This window comes from Rhinolophus ferrumequinum, chromosome 13 (genome assembly GCF_004115265.2).
Source record: "Rhinolophus ferrumequinum isolate MPI-CBG mRhiFer1 chromosome 13, mRhiFer1_v1.p, whole genome shotgun sequence".
NCBI lineage: Eukaryota > Metazoa > Chordata > Mammalia > Chiroptera > Rhinolophidae > Rhinolophus > Rhinolophus ferrumequinum.
The window spans coordinates 17,902,641-17,921,876 of record NC_046296.1 but is presented as its reverse complement, the minus strand read 5'-3'; the positions used below and the strand labels follow the sequence as shown (position 1 = coordinate 17,921,876).

The 19,236-nt window shown below is 48.2% G+C and overlaps 1 protein-coding gene across 1 annotated transcript in view; it reads left to right on the top strand.

Annotated features, from left to right (window-relative positions):
• The window catches only part of TET3 (tet methylcytosine dioxygenase 3), a 100,143-nt gene that overhangs the window by 42,192 nt on the left and 38,715 nt on the right, over nucleotides 1–19,236 (top strand). The window contains 2 exon segments of the mRNA XM_033124410.1: nucleotides 11,317–12,552; nucleotides 12,555–13,458. Of these exon segments, the coding sequence (XP_032980301.1) occupies nucleotides 11,317–12,552; nucleotides 12,555–13,458 (2,140 nt within the window).

The following is a 19,236-nucleotide window of genomic DNA, read 5'->3' as shown; positions in this document are numbered from 1 at the left end:
CCTCGTTTCACCTTTTTCTACGAGCATCACCCCAGCCTTTGAGAGATCTGCTCTATCTGTCCATTTTGTAGCAGGAAAATGTTTTATTGCTATGTACATAGTAACCACAGGAACCAGCACCTCCCCTCACCTCACACAGGAACACCCTCTGCCAACACGTGTCACTCTCGCGACGTTAGACCTCACCTCCCAGGTTTGCTGTCTGCAGAGTGAGCCTGATGTGGAGCGTGCAGACACGGGACAAGGCTAGCCAGTGTACACACACATACACACACTCACATTTACACACACAGGCCGATGTACACATCCTCTCAAAGGTTTCCCTAAAAGGTTTTTACGCCGCTCACTGCATATTTTTCATCAGTAAGTCCCAGAAGAGGAGAATCGTCTTAGGAGATGAATAATTGTTCACATCTAGATGTAGCATGCTGTGAATACAACCCTTGTGCTAGTAGAGGGGTGGGGCTGTCCGTTTGGGGAGGAGCAGAAGGAATGGGCTTTGTGTGGGGAACACTGAACTCTAGGACTAGGGAACAGGATGGAGCTGGACAGTCCAACTCCTTGAACAGCGGCTGGAGGGGTGGAGCAGCGGAGCTGGTGGTGCCGGTGGTTGGGAAAGCGCTGTGGGACTTACTGGCCAGCTGGGTGGGGAGCAGCCACCACTGTCTTGGAGTCCCCTGAGAATTCATTCTTGGAGATTCCACTGGAGAGAATGCGCCCCACACTGGCCTGCCTCCTGGCCACTGGCCCTTGTGGAGGTTGACTGCAGACTTACTCATGCTGGCTGCAAATACCTTCCTGGACCTGTTTCCTCTAAACTGGTGCTGAACTGCTTTTGATGTGTCGCTCCTCGGAGAGTCGGGAACGACTTGGAAAGCCTGGTGGTATATCTGCATCTTTCATTGTGTTACCGACCAAATGAGGTATCTGAGGGGTGGAGTTCAGCACCTCTCCAACCTTGCCTGGTGTGTGTGGAGGGGTGCTCTGGAGCCCCTTGGGTGGGGAGGACAGGCTGTTGTTGAGCACTGTGGATTTCCAGTGCTGTGGAGGGCCAACTGTGGGGATTTGGGAGCATAAGAAGGAAGCAGGCTGTAGAGCAGGAGGCAGGTGGCACCTCGGGAGTCCTGACCAGGCAGGGTGCAGGGACAGATTCCAGCAGAGGTTTCTAGACCCCCCCCCAGGGAAGCCCTGGAATCTTTGGAAGATGAGACTTGTGACTGGGGGTGGTGATGCTGTATACACATGTCATCTCTTCATGAAGTAGAGTGAGGGCCCCGTCTCTTCTCAGATCTGAGAAGGGCGTTTACTCTGCCCATCTTCTAGTAACAGACCCCTGCTGCCCCCAGATGAGGGGAGTTCACCCCCAGCCAGGGCAAGGCCAAGCCTGGGATGGGCCAGAGCCCTCTAGAGATACTGTGAGGCAGGGAAGAGACCTGGCAAGGCTGGGTGTGCGTGTCCCAGTGAGGACAGGGTGGGGTTTGTACCTGGAAGGTGGCTGTAAGAAGGGCCAGAGTAGATAGATACCTTTGGTGGACCTCTCTCTGGAGGGCAGGTGGGGGGCAGGCTGTTGAGATCAGTTGTCAGGTTCCTGAGTCCTTTGTGGCAAAGGTATGCCAGACGGCATCGGACGTTTTCAGACCTCCCTGTGTGTCCACTGACGGGTGGATCACTAATGCTGCCCAGAGCTGCTTCAGGCTGTCCTCTCAAAGTCCAGGGGTGAAGAGGCTCCTACCAACCAGGTCCCTGGAAGAAGATGCAGCAGAGCTTTTTGAACACACACTGAGCACTCTGCTAGATTCCGAAGGCGTGATGGAGAGCTTGACGTCTAGGAGCTTATAGTGTGGTTGGTCACACACTCTTAGGAGAAGATCCTCAATAGATGGTGGTTGTGTCTGCTGACTGTAGGATCTGGTTCGGACCTTGTAGTGGGCAGGACTGGTCAAGGGGGACTTTATCAGCAAAGGGTGGACTGTCGTTCCTTGTCTCATCCTCTACATTTAATCATTTGCCTCCAGAACCTCGCGTCATCCCTGTGTCTCTGCTATTGCCTTACTTCAGGCCCTTATCATCACTGATCTGGACAGTGGCATTGTCTCCCAAATGGTCTTCAAGCCACTGACCTTGAACTCTGCAGCCCGCGAGCTCTATGGGAATGTGTGAGTGCCCCTCCTGCAGCGTAAATCTGCCCTTTTGTGTTCATGCTGTGAGCCACACACCTGCCCTCCCCACACTTTATGCCCAGGATGTGCCCAGCGGCTTACCCTTCCCTAAACAGTTTACCCTTCCCGGGCTGGCCGTCCAGTGATTCTGTGCCTTGTGATGCTGCTAGTCCCTCCATCTGGAATCCCTCCTCCTTCCCCCTCCTCTAAATATTTACCCGTTGTTCGAGCCTCATCCTGAAGGTTACTTTGAGGTGAAATCTTTATTGACACACGTTTACCTGCCCAGAGGGAATGGACCCCACCCCGCAGCCTGCCCTCCAGGTCTCCCTGTATTGACTGTTTTCACTGCACTAATCTGCTTTAGGGCATTTTTTTGTTTATAGTTCTGTTTCTTGCCTTTCACTTTATAAACGTCTTGATATTCCTGAAATAAACAGTCTGGTGTATTGTTGGTTAAGAAGCCGCCCCAGAATTTAGTGACATAAAACAACAGTCATTTTATTATGCTCATGGAGTCTGTGGATCCAGAAGCCAGAAAGGACGCAGCGTGGGTAGTTTGTCTCTGGTCCTTGATGTTTAGGGCCTCACCTGGGAAGGCTCAAAAGCTAGAGGCAACTTGACAACTGGGCTGGAATCCTTGGAGGGCTCCCTCACTCACACGTTTGGCAGGTGATGCCAGCTGTTGGCTGGGACCTCAGCTGGGAATGTCAGCGGGACACCTACATGTACCCTTTCCACGTGGCCTGGGTTTCCTCACAGCATGGTGGCTGGACTCCAAGAGTAAGTGTCCGAGGAGACCCAGGCAGAAGCTATATTGCCTTGTATAATCGAGCTTTGAAAGCCATGTAGTGTCCCTTCCATCATTGTCCCAATCCCTCTTGGATTCAAAGGGAGGGAAGGCTGACCCACCTCTCCATGGGAAAAATGCGTGTGGGATAGAGGGCTTGTAGTGGCCGTCTTTGGAAAATAAAATCTGTCACACTAGACGTATGCAAATGGCATTCTAAAAATAAGGTTGAACAAGGATGGAATGTGAGGAAGAGTTATGGAGTTGGTGGCCGAGAGTCTGGAGGGAGGGCCACATAGCAACAGCAGGGCTCGTAGGGTGGAGAAAAGACTGTGTGCATGTGTGCGCGTGCACGCGTGTGAATGGTGGTGGCAGGTGTTTGGGGTGTGTAGAGTTGCTTAAAGGAGCCACCGTCAGGTTGGACAATTTAAAAAATGTGCACCCACACCAAGGCCGACATCAGGAGAGCCGGAACAGAAAGGGAGGAGGTAGAACAGAGTGGAGAGGCATCCGTGGTTAGAATTGTTTGGATCTGGTGACGGGCTGCGTTGGCAGAACATGGATGACGCTGGGTTGAGGACGTTGGTGAGAGCAAGAACAGTGGCAGAAACAGACGAGCTGGAGAAGGAGCTGTTGGAGGTGGGGGGAGGGTCGGTTCCGTTTTAGGGAAGCCGACTCACGTTCCAGAGGTTGGAGTTCGCTGGAGGCAGACGAAAAGCAGGCACCGAGGAGCATCTCCGAGTGGCATTTGTTGGAACCCAGGGGGGAGTGACGGTTGCGGGAGAAAGTGTGGAGGGTTTCAGGGTTGGGTCATGTCTGAGCTGGGAGTTTGAAAGGGCCGAGGCTAGCATTCATCCTCTTCCTCCACCATTGTCCTGCCTCCCTGCCAATAATCACCAAATAACTGGTTGGTTTTCTTTTCAACTTCTCTGTTGATAAGAGCTTGCTACCTCCTGCTTGTTAGAGGGGCGGGGTTTGTTTGATGCATATTTTAGTGTCTCTCAATATTAAAACTTTTCCCTAAATTGAGCCTAAGTTCTCTCTAAAGCGTTACCTGTTTTCTAATTCCACCTCTTAGGGCCACTCAAAACGAGTCTAATTCTTTTTCCAAACGGCGGAACCTTAGATGTTTAAAGACCTTCTCGAGTTTCCTCTTCTTCAGAACCAAAGGGACCTATTGCTCTCATGGGTTTGAGCTGTCCTGCTTGCTGTCCTCTGTGTCCCCCTCAGAGGGTACAGCCCCAAAGAGAAGCCTGTGTTTTAGGTAGGGACTGTCTGGACAGAACGGGGTTATCACTGCCTGTCACAGGGCCCGTTCTAGTCAGTTCTGTGTATCTAACTGTAGGCTGGGACCCATTAATGGACTGTGAAGTCAACTTAGAAGGTTGCAGCCTGCAAGAAAGAGAGGGAGGAATTCATGAGCCTCGTAAGGGGAAATACCATTGTGCAAACTTGTCACGTATCTAAGTATATAATAGATCATGGTATCCAATGTATTTCTTACAATGGATTGTAGTGAAAAAAGGTTGAAAACACCCTGGGTTGTCAGACCCTTTGAAGCTGCCAAGTCTCATCATGTTGAGTGCACCTTTGGGTCTTCTACCCCTCCTGAATGCTAAGACATCTTTATGTGACTACTGCTATCGTCATGTGCTTCTTCCATCTTTAATTTGCACAGATGTGGTTTGGAGCCTAAGGATAGGACCCTACTTACCCTGTTAGACTTCTTTGTTTTCTGCAACGTGTTCACCTTTTGGACTTGGTTCTGTCACTTAACATAGGTTTGTCCCTCCTATTTTCAGCATCTGCCTGTTTAGTAAGTGTGCCTTCGCTATCGTTATTGACAACTGTGTTGAACAGGGCAGTTCTGAGGACCGAGCCCTGTAGCAGACCACTAAAGACTTTCCTCCTAGCAGATACGCCACTCGTACTTTGAGCGTGGTCATTCAGCCAGCGGTGAGCCAGCCGAGCCAGCCTGTAATTCTCTGTAGCTGGCCCTCAGAGGGATCACAGTGGACCTTGCGGAACTTGAATGTTTACAGCCTGAGTCACAAACCCAAATGCCTATGGGGGCTTGGCAGTAACACAAATGAATGAAGTGATAATTAATTCAGGCAGTTGATAAGTGATCCCTGACCCTTGGCCTTGGTTTCAAGAAGGCAGTGCCGCACGGTGAAGCTGCTGGTGAGCTGGAGCCGTAGCCAATGCTCAGTCGTAGACAAAGTTGCTAAGCAGAAGTGTGGATCTTCGAGAAAATCTTGGTTTCATGTGAAATTTAATGTTTTAGCATTGACAAAACAAACAGATAAAAACCTAACACTGCACAGGTTTCCCCTGCTATCTGAAAGTACCGTGTTCCTATGAAACTTTTTGTAAGCCGAAATGGTGTAAAGTGAAGAAGCAATTATCATTAATTTATACAGAAACATTTTGGAGTGTTCCCAGATCCAAAAAATAATCTACCAAATCATACCCAAAATGCTAAATTAAGTCCAGTTTTACACTAAGCATAGCACCCTTACCAGCTCTCTTAGGCTTCTCTGATGCCTGAGGACACATCTTGCTAACGGATGCACAAAATAAATCTAGATAAAACAGGGATGCTCACACACACACAGTTCAGTGTTACGGCGCTTGATGCTGAGTGTAGTTCTCAGGGAAAGAGCGTGGAGGCGCCATTCCTGCCACTCATGGTCTATGTTGCTCATGGCAGATGCTGGCTCGCAGCAAAACGAACACTGAATTCTGTTTCCACTTGTTTTGTTTTTTTTTTGTAAAAGTGAAAATCCTCTTAAGATTTCTTTCAGTTAGCAAAAGCAGGTACTAATGTCAGTCTTTCATAAAAGGTAAAGGGCAAATGCGATCTTTCAGAAAACGAGATACCTGTATAGGCCAAACAAAACTGATCTGTGCCCCATTTGGCCTGCAGCCCTTGAGTGTGTGTGTGGCCCGTCAGCCAGGTTGTCTCCTCACCTCCTAGTCCAAGGACCACATGACACAAAAAAGTAAGACTAGTTGGACGTTGATGGGTTGATGGTCTTCGTTGACCGACTCCTGTGGTTCCTTTAGTTACTCACTCAGGAATGTCACCTGGGGCTCTTCTCACTGTCCCGAAAGTTGGGGATAACGCTTGCCCTTTTCTCACCTGTTGGCACCTTCCCCTGATGACAAGTTTCCTCCAGGATCACCAGCAAGTATAAGGAATATATCAGTGGGATCCTCTGGCCAGGAAACTGGAATTTAGAGTTTCTTAAAGTCTCCCCGGTTTCACTTCCCTCTTCTCTCTGTCTGCTCTTCCCTTTCTTCTCATTTTGGTACAAAGAGCATTTTCCTCTCCAGGGAATTCAGAGCCACAACAGTGGGTCTAACCCTTCCTTGTTCTTATTGACACACCGCAAATAACTTGTTAAATCCTTTTCATTATCTTGACCATTTTGGGGAAGCCTCAACTCGTGTAGCATTAGTCTTTCTGGCATTGTTTTTGTAAATCCATGCTACTCTCCCACGTTTCTTCTTGGTTATGCAAGCTCCTTCTGGCTCTTACACATAAGCATGGAAACTGAGCACTTCAGAGTTTGCAGCCTTTGCAAATACATGAGTTTAGGTTTCTAAGAAAGAAGGGAGTGCTGCGTGATCAGCCACATTCCTAGAGGAAAGGTATGTGTTCCTAGTTCAGAAAGATAGTCCTCCATCAGGGAAAGGCTGGCGGCTTCGTGGCCATGGGGGATGGGAGGCCTTTCACTGGACTGAAAATGTGTTACTGCAGTGGCTATGCTCAGGAGGCACAGAGCAGGAAGATTTGGACCTTGTCTTGAAGGAACCACCATCTGCTGGGGGAGGCAGCTGCTTGAGTAATGGTAGTGGTATGTGATAAGTGCTAACGGAGGCACATACCAGGTGCCGTGGGAACCCGCCACAGGTAATTCTGCTAACCAGATCAGGGAGGAGGAGACACTGTAGGATGAGCCAGAGTGACCTCACAGAGGCTAGGAAGGGCATTCCAGGCAATGAGAACTGCATTGGCAAGGTTCAGAGAAGCACGCCGGAAAAGCATGAAGGTTCTTTGTGGCCAGATTTGGGACAGTGACGAGGATGAGGCAGGAACCACAGGCTGGGGCCTCAGCTCAATTCCCACAGGGCTGCTCCCAAATCCCAGCTTCCCACCACCACTTTGGGGCCCATGATACCATGGCTGACAGCCTGGGGACGAGGATCCTTTTGCCATCTGTTTAATACTCTTTGGTTCTACGTGAGGGACTAGTTTGTTTTTTTTTAACTTTTTATTTTGATAGAATTTTAAAACTTACAGAAAAGTTGCAAGAAGAATACCTGGGACTCCCACATACCAAAATTGTTTACATTTTGCCTATTTGCTTTATCATTTTCTATATGTGTATATATATTTTATATATGTATGTACAGTCACACCACATAACGTTTAAGTTAACACCCCACTGTATATGTGATGGAGGAATGTATACCACCCAGCCTCAGTGTGTAGTAGGTTGTGCCATATAGGTTTGTGTAAGGGGTGTTTGCAGAATGACGAAATTGTCTAATAACACATCTCAGAATGTATCCTTGTCATTCAATGTCACGTGACTAATTTTTCTGAACCATTTGAGAATAAGTTAAGGTGCCATGTCCCTTGACACCAAATACTTCAATGTGTATGTGTGTGTGTGCCCTAAGGACAAGAATATTCTTTTACATAATCATAGTATAATGAGCCAAGTCAAGAAGATTGAGATTGACACAATATGGTCTTATCCACACCCATACTCAAATGTCATCCGTTGTCACAGTGATGCCCTTTATAGCTGTTTTTCCCCAGGTCTGACCCATGAGCATACATTTTGCTGTCCTGCTTCCTTAGTGTAAGCTGGGAGAGATGTTTGTCTTCCTCGTCTTTGAAAAAAATGTTTTGCTTTATTTATTTAACTATATTTAAAAACCTTTTTAATTACAGCTGACATACAATATTCTATTAGGTTCAGGTGTGCAACAGAGTGATTAGATATTTATGTAACTTGTAAGGTGGTCATCTCAATAAATCTAGTACCCATCTGACAACCATAGATAGTTACTACAATATTACTGACTATATTCCTTATGTTATACCTTACATCCCCTCATGATTACTTTTTAATAACCAGTTTGTACTTCTTAATCCCTTCCCCATTTTCACCTATGCCCTCAGTCCCCCTCCCATCTGACAACCATCAAAATCTCTGAATCTATGAGTTTGTTTCTGTTTTGTTTGTTCGTTTATCTTGTTCTTTAGATTCCACATATAAATGAAATCCAATGGCATATTGTCTTTCTCTGTATAACCTACTCCACTCAGCACAACACCATCAGTGTTCATCCATGTTGTTGCAGATGGCAAGATTTAATTCTTTTCTATGGCTGAGTAATATTCTGTTGTATAAATGTATCACCTCTTCTCTATCCATCCATTGACAGACACCCAGATTGCTTCCAGGTATTGGCTATTGTAAACAATGCTGCAGTGAACATATGAGGTGTGATCACAAAATATGGTGAAAGTTTAAATTAAAAAAAAAATTATTAAAGTAAAAGACACATTGCCGTTAATCCCTCTCAAAATGCCCACCCCCCCTTGCTTCCAACACACTCATTCCATCATTCTTGCCACTTTCTGAAGCAGTTCCGGAAGTCCTCCTCGTGAGTATATTTAGTTGCACTGTTGTGGTTGCCTCAATGTACTGAATCGATTCAAAATGTTTTCCTTTCATGGTCATTTTTGCTTTGGGGAAGAGCCAGAAGTTGCATGGTGCCAGATCCGGTGAATAAGGTGGATGAGGACACACCGTAATGTTTCTGTTGGACAGAAATTGCCATATCAGAAGTGATGTGTGACACGGAGCCTTTCTGTTGAGATCTACAAATACAGTGAATGCTGCTGCCGAGTGCAATCCAATGGAAAGGCAGGGATCTTCAATATGGGAAGCAGTGCGTCGAACCTGAGTAACACTATGTGACAAGTTTCAACTTGTTCGGTGCAGTTGGTTGGGTGTGAGCTATTCTTGAGAGAAGGTGTGTTTTAAAGTGTACCGTAAGTCATCCTCCATCATGACAACACACCATGTCACACATCACTTCTGATATATGGCAATTTCTGTCAAATAAAAATGTTATGGTGTGTCCTCTTCCACCTTATTCACTGGATCTGGCACTGTGTGACTTCTGGTTCTTCCCCAAAGTCAAAATGTTTCAGGACATTGAGGCAGCCGTGACAGCGCAACTAAAGACACTCATGAGAGAGGACTTCCAGAACTGCTTGAGAAAGTGGCAAGAGCAATAGGATAAGTGTGTTCGAAGTCAGGGGGAGTGTTTTGAGGGGGATTATAGCCTTTTGCTATAATAAATTTTTTTTTAATTTAAAAATTCACCATATTGTTTGATTACACGTAATATGAATGCACATGTCCCTTTGAATTAGTGTTTTGCATTTCTTCAGATAAGTACCCAGAAGTGGGATTACTGGGTCCTTCTTTGTCTCTTGTTATAGCCTTTGTTTTTTTTTTTTAATAGGGTGGGTCTATTTTTTTTTTTTTTAAGATTTTATTGGGGAAGGGGAACAGGACTTTATTGGGGAATAGTGTGTACTTCCAGGCCTTTTTTCCAAGTCAAGTTGTTGTCCTTTCAATCTTAGTTGTGGAGGGCACAGCTCAGCTCCAGGTCCAGTTGCCGTTTCTAGTTGCAGGGGGCACAGCCCACAATACCTTGCGGGAGTCGAACCAGCAACCTTGTCGTTGAGAGAATGCACTCCAACCAACTGAGCCATCCAGAAGCTCAGCGGCAGCTCAGCTCAAGGTGCCGTGTTCAATCTTATTGCAGGGGGTGCTGCCCACCATCCCTTGCAGGACTCAAGGAATTGAACTGGCAACCTTGTGGTTGAGAGCCCACGGGCCCATGTGGGAATCGAACCGGCAGCCTTCGGAGTTAGGAGCATGGAGCTCTAACCGCCTGAGCCACCCAGCCAGCCCACCTTTGAATTTTTTGAAGAGAGCAATCCAAGTGCTTTTCGGCATGTCCTTCAGTTTGGGTTTATCTGATGGTTCCTCATCATTAGGTTTGTCTGATGTTTCCTCATGAGTAGGTTCAGGTTTATGTTTTGGCTGGACTTCTGTGTGACTGATGATATATTCTTCTTGTGTCATATCAAGAGGCACATGATGTTGGTTTGTCCCGATATTGATGGTGATGATAACTGATCATTTGGTAAAGGTCGTGTGTGCCAGATTTCTCCACTATGAAGTTATTATTGTAATTAAGTAACTTTGGAGGACACATTTTGGGACCATGTATATATCCTATGCCTGGCAAGCTTTCACCTACTAGTTGTAGCATCTACTGATGACTTCTATATATATATATCATTCCTTTTCGTCGTGTGTGTGTGGTGTGTGTGTGTATATATATATATATATATATAAATAATTGGCATTCTACAGTAAGGAAGAGCTTTCCTTTCTGGAGCGATGAATCTTGAATACTCAATTCTGCATCTTTGCATTAGCTTTTAACATGCTAGACTGGGCCCCCTGGTCCCCTTCCTCTTGTGCCCTCCCCTGCTCTGTGCTTTGGTGGACATCAGCTGTGTAATGGTGCTTCCTGGGCTTAGGGAGAGGCCTGGATCTTCTTCCAAGCAGTAACCAGCTTGTCATAGGCATGACTGGCTCAGCATGGGGCTAAACAGATCTGTGTCAAATCATCAGTGTTTCCCTCAGGCCTGGGGCTGGGAGTGGGAATGTCGTCTTGTCCCAGACTCTGAACTCAGCCTGGGTGTAAGTGAAGACAGTAACAGACAGAGAAAAGAAATGTGGGTTCCTTTCCACTGAGAAGCTATAGCTGACTCTTTGTCTCAGCTGAATTTGTTAATCAAAGCTGCTCGTTCCTTACATATACTTCACACTAATGGCACTTTGTTACCTGGTGTACTTGGGTAGCTTTCTTTTCCCCTTGACAAAAAAACAAAATCAGCATGGGCTTGGTGTCCCCTTGATCATGGCGAGTGAAAGGCCTTCTGTGCATCTTTAACAAACACTTGTTTCAGGGGAGTCTCATCAGTGTGCTCGATCTGAGGCTCTAAAACTTATGCATCATTCAGAATTAGGAGCTCTTAAAGATCTGCCTTCCATTTCTGCTGGTACAGCTAGCTGAGAAAGGAGATGTGGGAAGGTGAGCTGAGGTTCAAGCTACCAGAAATAGAGAAGGTTTACAAGAAAAGCAGGCTTTAGGGGTGCATCTGAGTCGTATTAAGTAGAACGAGCTTTTCAAATACTATGGCTCATCTTTTTCCTTATTTTTTTTTCTCTCTCTCTTTCTTTCTCTCTTCAGACAGGCTCAGAGCTCAGCCCAGTTGATGGACCTGTTCCAGGTCAGATGGACTCAGGGCCAGTGTACCATGGGGACTCAAGGCAGCTAAGCGCCTCAGGGGCGCCGGTCAATGGTGCTAGAGAACCCGCTGGACCCAGCCTGCTGGGGGCTGGGGGTCCTTGGCGAGTAGACCAGAAGCCCGACTGGGACGCTACCCCAGGCCCAGCCCACACTGCTCGCCTGGAAGATGCCCACGATCTGGTGGCCTTTTCGGCTGTGGCCGAAGCTGTGTCCTCTTATGGGGCCCTTAGCACCCGGCTCTATGAAACCTTCAACCGTGAGATGAGTCGCGAGGCTGGGAACAACAGCAGGGGACCCGGGTCAGGGCCCGAGAGCTGCTCTGCTGGCAGTGAAGACCTTGACACGCTGCAGACAGCCCTGGCCCTCGCTCGGCATGGCATGAAACCACCCAACTGCAACTGCGATGGCCCAGAATGCCCTGACTACCTCGAGTGGCTGGAGGGGAAGATCAAGTCTGTGGTCGTGGAGGGCGGGGAGCAGCGGGCCAGGCTCCCAGGGACTCTGCCTCCGGGTGAGGCTGGCCTCCCAGCACCAAGCACGAGGCCACGCCTCAGCTCCGAGGCCCCCCAGGTACCTCCCCCAGAGGGTCTGCCTCTGTCCCAGAGTGCCCTGAGTATTGCCAAGGAGAAAAACATCAGCCTGCAGACCGCCATCGCCATCGAAGCCCTCACACAGCTCTCCTCTGCCCTCCCCCAGCCTTCTCACTCCACCTCCCAGGCTTCTTGCCCCCTTCCTGAGGCCTTGTCCCCTCCCGCCCCTTTCAGATCTCCCCAGTCCTACCTCCCGGCCCCCTCGTCGCCTGTGGTCCCTCCTGAAGAGCACTCATCCTTTGCTCCTGAGAGCCCTGCCTTCCCTCCAGCAACTCCTAGAACAGAGTTTCCTGAAGCATGGGGCACTGATACCCGACCAGCAACACCCCGGAGCTCTTGGCCCATGCCCCGCCCAAGCCCTGACCCCATGGCTGAACTGGAGCAGTTGTTGGGCAGTGCCAGTGATTACATCCAGTCAGTATTCAAGCGGCCCGAGGCCCTGCCCACCAAGCCCAAGGTCAAGGTTGAGGTGCCCTCTTCCTCCCCAGCCCCAGCTCCATCCCCCTCCCCCATTCTCCAGAGGGAGGCTCCTACACCATCCTCTGAGCCTGACACCCACCAGAAGGCCCAGACCGCCCTGCAGCAGCACACCTCCACCATAAGCGCAGTCTCTTCCTGGACCAGGCCCACGATGCCTCCTTTCCTGCTCCCGTGGAACCTCCTGCTCCCAGCTGGTGGGCACCATCAAGCTCGCCTGTGCCACGGCCTCCAGACAGACTGCCCAAGGAGAAGAAAAAGAAGCCCCTGACACCAGTTGGAGGTCCCCTGGGAACTGAGAAAGTTGTTCCTGGGATCAAGCCCAGTGTCCGGAAGCCCATTCAGATCAAGAAGTCCAGGCCGCGGGAAGCGCAGCCTCTCTTCCCACCTCTGAGGCAAATCGTCCTGGAAGGGCTGAGGTCCCCAGCCTCTGAGGACGCGCAGGCACATCCACCTCTCCCCGTCCCCGCCTCACAGGGCTCTGCTGTTCCCCTGCCCCCAGAACCTTCTCTTGCGCTATTTGCACCTAGTCCCTCCGGGGACAGCCTGCTGCCCCCTACTCAGGAAATGAGATCCCCCAGCCCCATGGCAACCCTGCCACCAGGCTCCGCTGGCCCTCTTCCCACCGCCGATGACAAGCTGGAAGAGCTCATTCGGCAGTTTGAGGCTGAATTTGGGGATAGCTTTGGGCTTCCTGGCCCCCCGTCTGTTCCCATTCAGGATCCCGAGAACCAGCCAACGTGTCTCCCAGCCCCCGAGAGCCCTTTTGCCACCCGCTCCCCCAAGCAAATCAAGATCGAATCTTCGGGGGCGGTGACTGTGCTCTCAACCACCTGCTTCCATTCAGAGGAGGGGGGCCAGGAGGCCACGCCCACCAAGGCAGAGCATCCACTCACACCCACGCTCAGCGGCTTCCTGGAGTCCCCTCTTAAGTACCTGGACACACCCACCAAGAGTCTGCTGGACACACCTGCCAAGAGAGCCCAAGCCGAGTTCCCCACCTGCGACTGCGTTGGTAATTCCTCCTGGGTGTTGGGGAAGGGCAAAGGGATGTGGTCTGGTAGGCTTGGGTTTCTAGGCTCTTTCATCTGGCAGTTATTGCGTGCCAGCTACCACTCGGGGGCTTGGGGACCCAGAAACGAGCTCACAGGCCAGAGGAACAGACATTTAAGGGAACTAATGCTGATGCTGTGTGGTACATGGCATATCAGTGGAGGTGGGCACAGGTGCTTCGTTGCACAGATTGAGGTGATCTTAGAGGCCTTCCTGTGGGAGGTGGTGCTTGTGCTGAGGTTTGAGCTTGGTGGCTGTGAGAGGGTGGGGCTTATTTGGACTGTTCGTGGTCTGGGGGGAACAGAAAGGGAGGAGTTTTGTGGGGATGAACAAAAGGTGGCCTGAGAGGCATGCAGGGGTCAAATCTTGCAGAGCACAGCGAGCCGAGGTTGGGAGTTTGACTTGATGTCATAGGTGCGCCGGGGGCTTTGAAGGCAAGTAATGACCTGTCACCTTGTGCTTCTGAAAGCTTATACTGGCCTGTGGTGGAGAGGAAAGATGGGTGGGGAGAGCTGTAAGAAAGGTGTCTTGAGCCACACAAGAAATCACAAGGGTCTGGACTGAAAGGGTGAGTGGGTGAGGGGCGCAGAGTGAGTGGTTTTGAGGGCCTCTGGGGAGGAGGGGGTGTGGGGATGAGGACAGCTCATCCTCTGCCTTGGTGGGGTGGGGTCACCGAGTGCACAGACCGGGAGGAGGAGTGATGGACAAGCTGAGTTTGAGGGGGCCGAGAGACTGGAGATCGGGGTTAGGGCTTTGGACATAGTTAGCATCCAGGTGTGGTACAGGTGAGATCACAGAGGAATCAGATCCATTTCTTGCCTCTGGAGTCAAAGCAGACACAGGCCTGTGAGAACTGTTTCCATGGACTTCTGCTGTCTCGGGCCGAGAGTTGGGGGTCGCTGATACACGGGCTCCTGATCCACTCTAGACTCCGGGTTCTCTGGTATTTATGGTGTTCCCTAAAAGATACATGTGTTTCAGATGTTGATGCTGGTGGTGAATATGTTGAATTCTTGTGATTTTATGACACACGACAGGTCCTACCAAAAGGCTGTCTTCTCTGTTAAAAGCCATTAATATCAAGTCAAGTGTGTGATTTGTTGGGATGCTGTGTCCTTGTCAATGAGGAGGAGGTGGGCTGTCCTGCCCCACCCAACCACCCCGGACTCCTGGGGTACAGAGCATAAGGGTCGGTGGCAAGGAATTACCTGGGAGCAGGGAAGCATTGGCCCCAGGCTTCTATCCAGGTGTGAACAGATGTGCGGGCTTCTGCCAGATGCTCACAGATGTGCTCAGGGATTGTGGTTCCCAGCGAGCGCTAACACTGTTTATTACTGGACTAATGGTATGACCTTGAGGGCCCCTTACTTCCCAGCATTTGGGAGAGGCTTGTTCTGATCATAGAATTGGGCCCCTTTTACCATTTTCTCTCTGTGTTTATAGGTATCTGTCCTATTTGCCTCCTGTTAGGTGTTTCTCCCCCTCCTTCGGGGTGGGAAGTATCCTTACCTAGTGTATAGGACATAGTTGAGCCTTCATAAATATTTTAATTGTTTATTCAATTATGTGAATATCGTACTTGAGCAAACAAGTTTTCTTTTATTTGAATTCTAATTCTATCACTTCCTTGTGTATAAAATGAAAATGGTAATAGTACCCGATTTCTAGGGCTGTTGTGAAGATTAAATTAGTTCCTGTGTGTGAAGCACTTAGAACTCCACCTGGCACACAGTAAGCACAGAGGGTGTTGGCTGTTATGAAGCACATTGAATGCAGTAAGACAAGAAAAAGAAGGGAAAACATACATCTGATAGAGGAAGAAAAGCGCTGGCTGTTAACTGGACTCATCAATCATTTATTGATTACCTAGCTCTGTGCTAACTACCAATAAGAATAAAAATCAAGAGAAATAGTTCATCTCTGAAGAACCCTGTGGTTTGTTTGAAGAGATAATATAAACAATAAAATATTCAGTCACGCATTCAGCAGGTGTCTGCCAGGTTCCCGTGCTAGCATAGGGCAGTGGCTACACTGTTAAGAGTGCGCTGAAACACCAGGCTTGGTTGTCATTACGGAGGGTAATATTTTATTTAACAAACTCTTGTTTAGTGCTGGGTCTTGAAAAATGTAGTGAACACAGATGGGGAGAGACGAGCAGGAATTCCGGGCTGTAGAATGCATGAGCCGTCTTAGGGGCAGCAAGGCGCAAGCTAGCAGGATATAAGACCATAGCACAGCGGTGGACCTGAACACTCAGTGTTCTCCTGCGTTCCTTGGACCAGAAGACAGGTCTCGGCTGGAAGGTAGTGAGCAAGAGAGCAGGCTGTAGACTGCCAGCTTCAGAGAAACCCGCCAGGAGCAACGCTGGGAGCTGTTGCCTTGGCAGATGGCTGTGGGCAGGGCCCCTGGGAAGAGGTAAGGGGAGAGGAGAGTTCCAGCACGAAGTACATCGATGGTGGTTTCTACGGTCAGACTATGGGTGACTTTTCCCGCATAGGTTTTCTGAATTTTCTGTAGTGAAATAGGTATTTTATAATCAAGAAATATTTTTCAAAGTGCATCTTAGAAATCACATGGAAGATGGATTGGTGAAGAGGGGTAATCTTGTGGCGAGAGACCGGTTAGGAAGCTATTGATAATAATAATATTTATGAAACCTTGCTCTATTCCAGGCATGGTGCCAAGTACTATACAGTCCCCACCTCATTCAATGCTCATAACGTCTATATGAGCTGGGTGCTGTCAGGACTGTAATTACATAAGGAATGATGATGAGGAAAGCAAAGTGACAGTAAGTAACTTACCCAGGTCATACAGCTAGGCAGTTGGATTCTTAACCCATGTCACACAGTGATTGAGATTGTTTAGTTGAGAAATGAGTCCTAACTCAAACTGTGGTATTAGGAATGAAGAGAGCCAAAGAAGAAGGGGTTCACTGGGAATCCGTTTTTCGAGGTGCTGAGGTTTATGTGAGGGAGAGCCATCCTGTTCTCCAGAAACGTCTGGTCCCCACATCTGGACAGGTGCTTCCATCAGCTGCTACAGGAGAATTATCTTTGTGAACTCAAGCTCAGGACAAGGGTTAGAAATAAAGCTGCTCACTCTGGGATTTATGTTGGATGGGAACCATCTCCTATTCCAGAAACTCACCCCTCAGCTGTGGTAGGTAGAGGGGTGCAGAGTGCATGTCACTGGAAGGAAGAATTTCTGTAGACGTGATAGTAAAATTTGGAGACGCCATTAAATGCTCATAATAAATGATTGATAATTAAGTACCATGTTTCCCTGAAAATAAGACCTAGCCGAACCATCAGTTCTAATGTGTCTTTTGGAGCAAAAGTTAATATAAGACCCAGTCTTATTTTACTATAAATAAAATAAGACGGGGTCTTATATTAATTTTTGCATTAGAGCTGATGGTCCGGCTAGGTCTTATTTATTTATTTTTTTTAAGAGTTTATTGGGGAAGGGGAACAGGACTTTAATGGGGAACAGTGTGTACTTCCAGGACTTTTTTTCCAAGTCAAGTTGTTGTCCTTTCAATCTTAGTTGTGGAGGGTGCCGTTCAGCTTCAAGTTGTCCTTTCAGTCTTAGTTGTGGAGGGCGCAGCTCAGCTCCAGGTCCAGTTGCCGTTGCTAGTTGCAGAGGCCCAGCCCACCATCCCTTGCGGGAGTCAAACTGGCAACCTTGTGGTTGAGAGGACGCGCTCCAACCAAGCCATCCGGGAAGCACCTCAGCTCAAGGTGTCGTGTTCAATCTTAGTTGCAGGGGGCAGGCCCACCATCCCTTGCGGGACTCGCGGAATTGAACTGGCAACCTTGTGGTTGAGAGCCCACTGGCCCATGTGGAAATCGAACCGGTAGCCTTTGGAGTTAGGAGCATGGAGCTCCAACCGCCTGAGCCACCAGGCCGACCCCTAGGTCTTATTTTGGGGGAAACATGGTAGAGAAACAACTTTGTAAAAGCATAGAAAGGTTGTATAGCATAGCAAAAGAGACATAATATTCAAGCTCTGTGATGATTTTTGCCAAATAAGCAATTTTGGCCAATATAGGCATCACCAGGTAAAAAACAAAAACAAACAAAAAACCCCAAACACCCAGAGCACTGTTTTATCCTTGTATAAAGACCATGGGTTTCTGAAGGTATAGATGGAATTCATATGAACTTGTTCTCTGAATCTGGAAATACTAGAATTAAAAGCACCCTTTGAGGCTTCAAAGAAATAAATTTAAAAGACGTGAAAGGAAATGCTTCACTCCAAAAGGTAGTACGACATGTACAAGTTTGAGAAAACTTAGTACAAATTGAAGTTCTATATTGAATTATTGGAGGAAGAGAATATTGATATATTTCTAATGTTCGGAGGCACACATTGGCGATCTTGCCAGCTACGCCTTAACCATCCTAAAATCACGGTCAGAGACAGGACAGAGAGCTGCAGGAACTGTGGGCTAGGCCCTCCTGTATTTTATCTGTTCTCAGACATGGGGAAGTTCACAAGGAGAGCCAGTTCAGGACAGGGAATAAGTCCAGATGATGTTTTAGTGAGAAAAGCATCCTTTGAGACCATCTGCTTATCGTTTTATAGATAAAGAAACAGGTCTGTGTTAATTTTTAAGTCTTGTCTTCATGTCTCTGAGGCACAGTCTACAGGCAGCTGGAGACATTAAAGCATAACAAAAGCAAATTGGGAGACAATGATGTTAGGGGTTGCCTTCATAGAAATTCTGTATTTTTAACCAGTTGATCGTCCTGCCCTAAAAAAGAAGTATCTAAAGACCAATACAAGAAAAACATCTCCTTTGCCTGGGACGTAGTAAAAGTTTGGGTGAAGGAGGGATATTCCAGCAACTGTGGTTAACAGTGGGGTCCACTGGGTCACTTCTGTATGGACCATGGTTCTGAAAGGGGGGGCACAGATACTCATCTCTTTTTATACTCATGTAAAGTCTACTTCCTACAGTTTTTATGAGAATGTATGCCCCCGTCCCCCTGCCCCCCCCCCCCCCCGTATTCAGTTTGAGTTGAAGAAGAACTTCATCTTTTAAATTTTTTTTTAGGCGATCGGATATTTGGACACCAGTATGAAGGTGGGGAATCTGACTCTGGGTAGGCGGGTATCAGAAAGAACTCCCTCGAGGAGGTGATATCTGCTCTGAGGTTTAAAGGATAAGTAGAAATTTAATAGATTAAGAGGGAGATGATAGAGTGCTCCAGGCAAGGGCGTCCACATTAAGATGTGGAGATGAGAAAACAGGGAAATACAAGTCGTTCCGGAGTGACTGGTGTGTTAGATGAAAGACTGGGAGTGGCCAGAGAGGAAAGTTTCAAGGTAAGCGGGGATGGAAAAACCAGTTTCCAAGCTCAGGTGTAGTTCAGACAAGAAATAATGGGTACCTGAACTATCATGGACATTGAGTAGGAGGGAGGAGACAAGGGGGTGGAAAAGAGAAAGAATAAGAAAAAGAATGAACTGATTCAGTGATCAGGTGGATTTGGGAGGAAGGAGGAAGAAGCAGTCACAGGTAACTCCCGAGGTTCCAGGTTAGATGATTGCGTGGAATGGTGGTGCCAGTCAACAAGATTTGAACTACTGGGAAGGAAGCAAGTTTGGACCTGCAGTCTTTGAGATGTCTGGCAGTGTGTTTCTGGTTGGATCTGTCTGTGCATTGGAGGTTCTTCAGAAAACTGATGGCAGTTGAAGTTTCAGTTAGGGTCATTTCACCAGGACAAATAT